Source organism: Perna viridis, chromosome 7, assembly GCF_037379345.1.
Source record: "Perna viridis isolate PV_CMFRI_1.1 ecotype Kerala chromosome 7, ASM3737934v1, whole genome shotgun sequence".
In the NCBI taxonomy this organism is placed as follows: Eukaryota; Metazoa; Mollusca; class Bivalvia; order Mytilida; family Mytilidae; genus Perna; species Perna viridis.
In genome coordinates this window covers 5,802,463-5,813,746 of record NC_142451.1, presented here as the reverse complement: position 1 = coordinate 5,813,746, position 11,284 = coordinate 5,802,463, and the positions used below count along the sequence as shown (strand labels likewise).

Here is an 11,284-nt window from a genome sequence, read left to right as displayed (position 1 = left end):
TTTACTTTTCTATAATATTTATTGAACCACGGTGTATTATTAAGTTACTGAAGAACATGCCAAAATTAATAAAATAAGAAAGTTATCTATTATAATATTGATCTGTTTTATTGTATTAAACAAGAATACCTCTGGACCATGAATTTGACACAGGGTACGTACATGTTGTTTGTTTTGTCAATGTTTAACAAAAATTTAGATTAGATATTTTAAAAGAATAAAGATAGATACTAGTAGATCGATTAGAAACTAAGCTGTATGTTATAAATAATGCACTTCATTCAGCTGCGGATCTTAAGAAATCAGGATTTTGACTGTTATGTGCTCATTTTTGCAAAATCTGAACAAAATTAACAAGATTTCAAAAAGCGAGGAAGTGAAGATATTCCTCAGAGCCCCATAGATCCGCCTCATTATATGCTTTGAATTAATAGATACGTGTACATGTAATTTGTTATCACGTTAAAGTTCATGCAGTATTCAAGAATATGTCCTCACACGAAAACAAAGTGTCGCGATATATGTTTGTTGTGGACTTTAAAGCTTACCTATAGATTAACGAATACAAATCATTATATATATTAGTCTTAGTTATGAAATTAAATGGATGTACTTAAATACAAACAACCAATTGAATTCATGTAGATGTTTTTAATTTCTGAACAAATATACCAGTGCTGAATCTGTAATTCCAGTAGAATTTGATATTGTAAGTCAACTGCAGTGATGTAACACGTCTTTAGAAGACCTGTTCTGCTTTAGATTTGGTGAGATAACAAAACCTGCTTCACATCAGTTTGAAATAAAATTAATTGGATTGTCTACGAAACCACAAACTAAAATAAAATAAACGTTTTTTTTGTAATCATACATTTGTTGTTAAAGGTACGACTGACTTGTTAGTGATCAGGTTTAGGAGTTAAAATTGACAAATCTTCTTTTGTAATTGCTGTCACGTAGCAATAAGTAGTTTACTGAAAATACATAAAATACTTACTCAAACCGTGATCAAGCAATGGTTACATAAACCTGCAGAAATAAGATAAACTGTAATCAGAACAATGCGTAAAACATATTTTTGGACATATATACATGTAAAGGCAACATCCACATTAGACGTCAACGTAACATTGAAGCAAACGTAATGAGCGAAAAAAGAGCAACTAAGATACAAAACACAAATAATAATAATAAACATAAAAAAAAAGATACATCAAAACCTGCATTTCAGAGGTTGTGAACTAATACAATAATCGTACTCTATACGTTATTGAAACACAAGAGTTGGCAATATTATAGGGGTAGACCAAGACACTTCGAAAAGGAGGGGTGCCAGCTGTGTGTTAGGATATTGTTTGCTTTTTTTTAAATTTTACACATGAAAATGAAAAAAAAACATCATAAAAAGGGGTGTCCCAACCCCCTGCATCCCTTCAGGATCCACCACTAATATTGTCTACAATGATACAGACCGAGTATTGGGAATATATGCCTTCTTTAATTAAATGATCAAATTTGTGGGGAATTCCAAACAAAGTCGATGTTTCAAAATGTAAAAAATCAGTTTTGCGACTAAAAGAGAATAAATTAAAAGCGTTTCTCTTTTTTATATATTGATTTGTTTTTTCAACGACAAACCAGTTCTAGATGGACATATCTATGACTTGTATTTTGAAATATCTGCATTGCAAGATTAAAATTATGAATGAAATACTTATATTGATTCTTGAGGGAAAAATTAGCAAAAGCAACAGTACAAATTCTCTATTACAAATGCTAATTCTGCTCTGATATGGACCTAAAACATATTGTTGAAAAATGGCAGTAGTTTTGAGAAAATTTCGCCCTTCCCTCTAAAAAAACAGAATAATTTTGTAGGTTTTAATTGAGATAAGCACAAAACTAATGATTTAGCTTCCGATCAATCATTACTCATAGGAGATAAAGATGTTAATATAGAATGTTCTATGAAGGGAGATAATTTCTTAAATTATATTACGATGTATATAAACTCTATCCTATCCCAATACGTTTTAAAAAACTGACAACTTTTACAGCACTATAAAACAAATAATTAAGGACAAAATGCGTTTTGAATAATTTTCTTTCTGTAAAACCTCTGTTGTTATGGGACCTGCCTGGTTTGAGAAATATGTGTTCTGAAATTTAGTAAAGTCACTATGGTGAATGCATTGATTACCGAGTCTTCTTCTCAGATTGGCGTTGTTTTGGGAACGACACATGGACACTTTTTGTGTTACATTTACCAATACATCCCCATACAAAACAAAGGACACCTGCCCATTGTTATAGTCAGTATAAACAACCTGCAACGCTTCTGAAAAACATAACTTAAAAAATGAACATGCATAATATAATGGATGTAGTGTCACTTATTATTTATTTCCACGAAAATATCGGATACAGTTCGTGATACAGTGATCACAGCAGTGACTCCAATCCAGTACCTCTAATCCAGTGGCTCCAATCCATTGGCTCCGATCCAGTGGCTCCAACCCAGTAGCTCCGATCCAGTGGCTCCAATCCAGTAGCTCCAATCCAGTACCTCTAATCCAATGGTTCCAATCCACTGCCTCTAATCCAATGGTTCCAATCCAGTGCCTCTAATCCAATGGCTCCAATCCAGTGCCTCTATTGCAGTGGCTTAAATCCAATGCCTCCAATCCAGAAACTGCCTTGAGGGTTTTTCTTATCTTTCCATGTACGTTATAGTCATACAACTAACCTAATGCCACAACAAAATGATTAAGTCTAATATTTAATGGCCTGATGTCAACTAATGAAGGAATCATAATCGCCGCTCGAAGGTACTTTATCATGTTTGCTCTAAGCAGGGATTTGTGATTACCAATAAAGATATTGGATTATTTGATGGGTCTTTAGCTGCCACTTTGAGGTGCAAAACATTTGTCGTCGTATTTGTGCGCCAAAGTCAATTTTTTATTGTCAAAATTTTAATTTTTCTTCAAATGCGCAAGTGACGCTTGTCAACGGAAAGTTAGAGTACAACTGAACCACACTCATATGTCATTGCCTTCAAAAACATTAAAACATGGATAACAAATTTTAAAGTCACGATAAACAGAAATTCTAATAATATCCACATATCATATCAATATTTAACTTTAAATGTATGTAGAAAGTGAATACAACATTAATGATAGATAGAACATAAATGATTGAATCAAAAAAAAAAAAAAAAAAAAATTCCTACTTGCTGCTGTAACAAGGCCCAATTGAGCTTTTAAACATTATTGCAACTGCTTAGTGTAAAACAAATTACATTGGGGTCCTCGTTTAAACTTTTTTTCAGTAATTGATATCATATCAAATAATATACAAACATACTAAGTTGATTATTTTGTGTATATTCTGACCATTCGAATAAAGGGATACCCCCCCCCATTCGTACACGTTTTTAAAGCTAACGCAGTACTCCCGCATGCGAAGTATTTCTTAAATTTGACTCGGAAGCAAAGTTTTGAATTGTACGCTTCATTCAGTCCAAAATTTAGAACGTACGCTGGACTCGCCGTCATTTTTAAAGCGTATTCAAAGGGTAGGGGTAATAAAAGAGATTTTTTTTATTTACAAGGAGGAACATCCTCAAAGGTCATATAAATATTGCAATCGGTTTTTCTATTACAGTAATGTTCCCATTAGACCCTTCAGCTTAAAAAAGGAAAAAGATTTTCTGAAAGTTTCATATTTTACCTCGTGTTGTGATACGTAAAAAAATCAAAATGATTATAATAATTCGTTAATTGAAATTAATTTCATTTCAGAAGTAACAAGCTTTCTGATTAGAAAACAAATTTTGTCCATTACCTCATCGACCAAATTTTGTAATATGACTGTGACGTCATCAACCTTTTTGACTGTTTAACTCGTTGTATTTTGATATTAAAATGCAATTGTAGGGAATGACTGTTGTATATTTTTTTTCGGTCTTCAAAAAAAATTAAATACTCGTAGTGCACACTTGAAAACAACCTGCTACGCAGGGTATCTAGTGCGCACCACGTTACTGAGGTTATTTTCTCTTAGACCGAAAAAATATAACAGTAATTCCTTAATAAACTTTTTTAGATTTCGTTCTATTGTTTTGACTTGATGTTAAAATACGCAAAGCACTTAATAAATATGTTTAAACTAAGATTAAAAAAACGCTTGGTATATTTCCGAATTTACAGTGAGGCGTCAGGGACCAGAAGAAGGAACACAACGCACATGTCATACGCCATGGAAAGTATGTAAAAGTAATAAATTATTAAACAGACCTGCACAGATGTTAAAGTTGAGCATATATATAACAGTGTGGTATTGAGTGCACATATTTCGAAATAAATGTTTAAATACGTCTTATAGTATGATCAATATGTTAGCTACACTGCTCCATTGGACCACGTTTCTAATAATGCCGAGTAGATAAAAGATGTATATCAGAGTCTTAAAACTTTCAGATGACAAACATCAACTACTCCTACGGGGGTATCTGGTCCATGCTACCAGTTTAAAATGGAGGCCGAGTTGCTTATTTCTTTTGTTTCTTTGTACATGTTATTTTGATTATATCATGGGTTTTGTTGTGTGTGTGTCTGTTTCCCCTGTCTAGTCGTAATCCTTGAATTTCTATTGATAACCGTTCGAATGTTGGTTCCCTTTATTTTCCCCTCATAAAAATGACTAAAACAAAATCACACTATATTTTATATATTAATCAACGAGCATTGTGATTTCAAATCCCACGACCTCTCAAAATCGGGACAAGAAAGTTAATGTATAAATACGACAAGACCATTTCACGGACCAAGATTTAAAAAGTGTTAAACATAAGAACGTTATCATCCTTGCATATATTTAGATTTTAATTATTTTGTACCACTGACCCCGCAAATGCAGGGTGGTAAAATGTTTTTTTTTCTTTTCAAATCTTTATGACATTAAAAAAAAACTTCTGGAAAGAACATGATAAAAGAAGTATCACGATGTCTTAACTTGTGGACAGTCCGATGAGTCAATAATCTGTATATGTATTGATTGAAATTTTCTTAAAATTCCATTGATGGCTTTGTAGATAACGATATGTTGCACTAAATTAATTTTTTTCTAGCTATCTTAATCATCATTTTGTGACTTTTAACAATGCAACCAGAATTTCTATTATTTAAGATCAAGTGACATATTACTATATATACGTTTCTGCTGTAATCTGAGTTCTTATTTTCTACACCGATTTTGAGTCTCCAAATTCAAGGCGTTCATTATTTCAATTTTGAATATTTCGGTCATTATTGCGAATGTTTAAAGTGTTGATTCAGAGAAAATAGCGTTCAACATACAAAAAAATACCAATCATATATATCTTTCAAATTTCGATATGCTCTTTCACCTTTCATCTTACATAGCACTTGACGTTATGGATGCCATATACTGACTGTATCAACATCGGATTGTTATTTTGTTAAAGACTTGTTAAAAACGATGCCGACACTGTAGTAGTAAGTATTTCATTTAGACCTTCCCATATATTTGGTTATAATGCTGCTGATGATAGGTTACTCTTTGAAACTTGTGTACAACATATCGATATTTGTAATATTATATGTTTGGTACTTTTGTATTGAGTAATGATGTGCTTTATCAATGCCTGAAAAGGGTTGTTTCTGTAAGTTCTGGCGTTAAGACTCCATTCTGTTGCCAATAGCAGAGATTATTTTCTTCAGTACCAATCATTATTAGAGCACATTTCACAAAAATACTGATTCGTTTTGATCATTTACTTAAAATTTTCTCTGTCTGTATATTGTTCGTTGTAAAATTTCTTTGAATTTTATGTCATTTCCTTAGCTTTTGAGTTTTGTAAACCGCTGTAGTCTCTGGCATTCATAAATCTTGCTCAGAATAAACAGTCAAACAGTTTATTCACTTGTTTAATTCATAAATGATAAATGCAGACAGAAACTGTAAATCTTGTATATCTTGGTGTTGTCAGCCAACTACAAATATACAAGTATGAAATCAGACTATTTATGCACTTGTTACAGTTAGTCATAACTTTACACAATATAAAGCAAAAGAGCTATGATGGACTAATCAGTTTTGTATTTGAAACAAAAGCTGATACCGAAACTAATCCTGTTTTAAAGCATTGTAAGACCAAATGAATTGAATTGGCTACGATACACGAATTCAGACTAAATAAAAAACAATTATAAATATTTATTGCACATTTATGTTGTACTAACTAATTTAAAAATTATCGTAAAAATCGGAAGTGCAATGTCAGATTTTTACGTTATAAGGAGTGTCTTTTATCTACAAAACATTTGTTTTCGATAACTACAAAATAACACTGGATATTTTAAAAAAAAGAAGGAAAAAAAAAACAAAGTACATACTCAAACCTTGATCCGGTGTTGGCTCGACACACAATCCTGAAACAATAGGAAGTAAGAATAAGATAAACAGTAATGGAACAATGCTAAAAATCCGCTTACGTACAAATATATAAAATGACAACATTCTTATCAAAACGAAACCTTGTAACAAACGTAAGAAAATACATTGCAGGAGCAAAAAAAGGCAACCGGAATACAAAATGTTCGTGCTGAATTTAATTCGTCTAGCATCATTCAGATTTATTCATGTCATGTCAGGATTCTGACCATGAATTGTTCATGTATTAATAGTCGCACTTGCTAATTTTCGTGGCTTTAGTTAAATGAGTCTTATTTTAAAAGGTTTTCGAAAATAAAAGCCATATAAAAAAATTCACAAATAAAAAAAAACAAACAAACAAACAAAAAACAAAAAACAAACAAAAGAAAATTTTCCTCCTTAAACAAAGTCGGTTCATCTTTTCAACAATAAACCAATTAACATTTGAAAGTATAGTGTTTTTGAATCTGTGACTTACATTAATCTTGAGAAAAAAAAACCAATCAACTATACAAACACATGTTATTTCCATTCGATATGTTCTAAGTACGTTTATATGTGAAAGCTCAACACGCATAATTAGTTACATATGCACACATCGTATTGCAATATAATTTATTTTTGTCAAGGAAGTATGTTATAAATCATGTTGCTTCGTGAATTTTATCCATATTTTTCAAGATTTAACGGAGCTAATTTAACTCCATGTGACTTGTACGATAAAAAGGAAACACAAAGTGTCTATGGAATAACATTGGTTATTTGTGATACCTGATGTCACGGGCAATATTTTAAAACAGAAATATTTCATCTGTAAATTGTTAAACACAATCATGTACAAAGGACATAAATTGCAACCTAAGTTTTCATATGCATTGAAAAACACATGAAAATCATTTTTCTTAAATGCTTATAAAGGACTCACAAATTAATTCATGAAAACTAAGAAACTAAAAAAAATATGGAAATGATATGTCTTCCATACGAATGAAAACAGTATGGTTTTTAGTAGATTTGGAGAACTCTCGTTTTTATGTGTTTTCATATTGGTCCTTAACATATGTTTTCATATTGGTCCTTAACATATGTGTCCATACTAGTCCTTAACATACGTTTCCATATTGGTCCTTAACTTATGTTTCCATTTGATTTAAAACATGGAAACATACTGGTATATTAGAATTTTTCCTATGTATCTAAGTAAGAATATGCCAAGATAAACAATTTACAAAGTAATTGTAATTTTGTACTTAAAATGTTGATGTAAAGGTTTACAATACTAATATAAATCAAAATATAGATTGTTCACATTTAAAGATTCTAGTAATACTATTTTTTTTTCATAATAACAAATTTATACAGACAATAGTATTGACAAAAGCCTTGAAACAAAACAACTGAACTACCTTGATCAGCTTTGATGAGGCACTGAACTACCTTGATCAGCTTTGATGAGGAACTGAACTACATTGATCAGCTTTGATAAGGAACTGAACTAACCTTGATCAGCTTTGATGAGGAACTGAACTACATTGATCAGCTTTGATAAGGAACTGAACTAACCTTGATCAGCTTTGATGAGGAACTGAACTACATTGATCAGCTTTGATAAGGAACTGAACTAACCTTGATCAGCTTTGATGAGGAACTGAACTACATTGATCAGCTTTGATAAGGAACTGAACTAACCTTGATCAGCTTTGATGAGGAACTGAACTACATTGATCAGCTTTGATAAGGAACTGAACTAACCTTGATCAGCTTTGATGAGATCACTTTCGTGAACACATTGATTATCGAGTCTAGAAACGAGCTGTTGTCTCTGATTGTCATTTATTTGCTGATGTCGACTTAAGAGGGACACATGGACACTTTTTGTGTTACAATTGCCGTTACTTTCCCTTGCATAACAAAGGTACACTAGTGCTATGTTATAGTCAGTGTATACAACCTGCAACGTTGCTGAAAAAAAAAATATTAAAAAATGTACATATACTGTAACAATATATTTGTAAGATTTAAATAAAATGTGACTAAACTACTGTTTACAAAGTATTTAGCTATCTATCTTACTAAAATGCTATGAGGACAAACTTACCTTCGTATCTATTTTCGGAAACAATGGTATAATTCCCATTTGCACCTGTAACAATGCCCGATTGAGATTTGGAACATTTCTGCAACTGTCTCCTACAGAATAAACAATACATAACAATGTGATATCTTACATTATTTCTTAAACCATATATTGTAGTTAATCGTTTTTTTTATTTAGTGACACGGTATTTTATAACATTCTAGGTTGAATGTTAAATAAGATAAATGAACAACTCCGCAATCTATTATTGAGATTATTCTCATACCCGCGCGTGTTATTTTAAGCCATCTTTTTGATCGACATTTGAAAGATGTTTTTGTAACCAAAGGAAGTAACCCTTACGAAAATCCTCCGTAAGCCATGTAAATGTTGCCATCGCCTCCGCTATACCAGTTCCATACAGATGAGTGCCATGTGCTGTTGTCACCCCATTGGAATGTCGTCCTTTCTATTTCGTACCAGACACCTAAAAACTAGATCAGAAGGCTTCAATAATTTGACATAATAAACATATATCCATGTAATGAAGAAAAAAAAAAAAAAAAAAAAAGAAAAAAAAAAACAAAAACAAAAACAAACAAACAAAACAAACTACTTGTATTTCTACATTATATTTATATTCAAAATCCATAGAATCCATTTTAATTTATTTTAAAACAGTTTTATAATAAAGGCATTTCACCTTGAAATAGTTTCTATCAAAGTAAATTTCGTATATGCAAGAAATCACAATGATTATGTATTATAGTGAATTGAAGTTACCTTGTTTACATTAAAAGGCTGGAAGGTCGGAATACTCCCAAAATTGCAAAACTCTTGCAGTGACTCACGGGCGAGGAGAAAGAACAAAACGCACATTAAATACGCCATTGAAAGTATAGGTTATTTGTCTACTTACGTCAACTTGTGCAATGATAAGGATAAGAAATATTAATAGGCCTTCAAAGGTTTTGATGATTTTATGACTATGTAGGAGTTTGTAGAATATATGTACATCATTTAGAAATAAATATTACAAAACTATAGAAGGGTTAGGAATAAACTGGTTATGCCTAGGACTGAAGATTGATTGATTGATTGATTGTTGACTGACAATTTTGCTCATTTATGTCCTCTGAAAGCATCTTTATCGGTATCGTTGTACGATCCTTTGGACTTAAATATTTTTTGTTTGTTTGTGCTGTATATAAGGTTCTGAAATATTACCAACGATGTAAAAGCTATCAAATTATCACATAATGTTATCTAACGTACTATAGGATATATTTTATGGACTCAACAGCAGAACATCTGATTAATCAAACATAGTTGGTTCAAGACTATCACACTAATGCGGACTTGAATTGTTAGCTCAGAGAACCAACATTCTCCAAGAAGTGTTTAGAACAACAGTATTTCAACTTCCGAGTCAACTAGTCGTCAATATTTATCAGCCATTCTCCTTCTTAACACGACATCTTGCACTCGAGTGGAGACCATCGAGACGGTTTTCAACATAATGATAAAGATTAGAACACTTGGATTATCGTTCCTTGGACTAATGTTCAAACAACTTTATAATTAAAGGTAATAAGCAGACACTATGTAAGTCAATAAAGGTATTCATTTAATAAAAAAACAAATTAGAACCAGATTAAGTTTTGAAAAATCAACCTACCCGGAAAGACTGGCGACATCCACCCGTTTAGTTAACCATTGAATATATTTTGAATATCATAGAGATATCGGCAACAGCAAAATTAAACGTTACTAGTTAGCAATGCCCATCCTCCCAATCAAGGATGTTGTATTTTCCTCACAAATATTTAAAAATTCAGTCAATAAAAACAACTCTTGTTAAGGCTTATCAACAGATATGAGAAGAGTCAAAATAACCAAGCATTTTATTTTTTTTAAATCAAGGATACAAAGATGAATTGATTTTGCGTATATAATCTATACAATTTGTTATTTTGTCCCATCGAGACATTTGATTTTTTCATTGCAATTTGTGCCATATAACATGTTTATTAACAAAATGTTTCTAACAATTGTTTTACAATTGTTTAAACACAAGCTGAAGCACTCCCAGTCTCATAAATGAGCAAGCCATTCGAAGCACATCTATTATCCCTTATGTCAAGTTTTAACAGGAACTAATTAAGTACCAGTTCACATAAAATTCAGACACTGCCAATGGTAAAGTGATTCATGGTGTAGAAAAACCCACCAAACTAACGATGCTTTTTCAGTTTACATATGCTATACTTCCTAATAACGATAATCTTTTCTGCATTCAAATCTGCACTTTTTAGAAAATCATACATTCATCTCCCACTAGAATCAACCAAATGAAGCCAAATCAAGAACAATAACTTGTCAAGTGCAAATTTCATGTACAATCTATATAATTTTTATCTCAAAAGCGCAACAACCCAATGAAAAATTAAGACTGGTAATGTGATCAGTAACTGTCTCTGAACAAGAAATAAAACGGAGTTTGGTGGGTTTTTGACATGCATGAATCACCTTCTATCTGATTTTTAGAAAGATTGATACTTAATATAATATAACCAAGACGTCATTGGTCGATATTATTAAATATTAAAATGTTGATAAATTTGTTACTTTAATCGGAGGGTTTATCTTCGGGATCATACTGCACATTACATGAGCACCACGACCAGTTTAATTTGCAGAAAAAGATGAGGACACTTATCTTAATGGTGCAAATGATAAATGGTC

At 31.6% G+C, this 11,284-nt stretch overlaps 1 protein-coding gene across 1 annotated transcript; it reads right to left on the bottom strand.

Annotated features, from left to right (window-relative positions):
- Positions 1 to 5,940: 5,940 nt before the first annotated feature.
- Positions 5,941 to 9,463, bottom strand: LOC148611077 (uncharacterized). The gene is made up of 6 exons (XM_088591190.1): positions 9,323 to 9,463; positions 8,903 to 9,033; positions 8,561 to 8,652; positions 8,215 to 8,424; positions 6,423 to 6,458; positions 5,941 to 6,020 (listed from the first exon to the last, which is right to left on the bottom strand). The coding sequence occupies exons 1-6, from the start codon at positions 9,428 to 9,430 to the stop codon at positions 6,013 to 6,015; spliced, it is 585 nt and encodes a 194-aa protein (XP_088447316.1). The 5' UTR covers positions 9,431 to 9,463; the 3' UTR covers positions 5,941 to 6,012.
- Between the last annotated feature and the right edge of the window lie 1,821 nt (positions 9,464 to 11,284).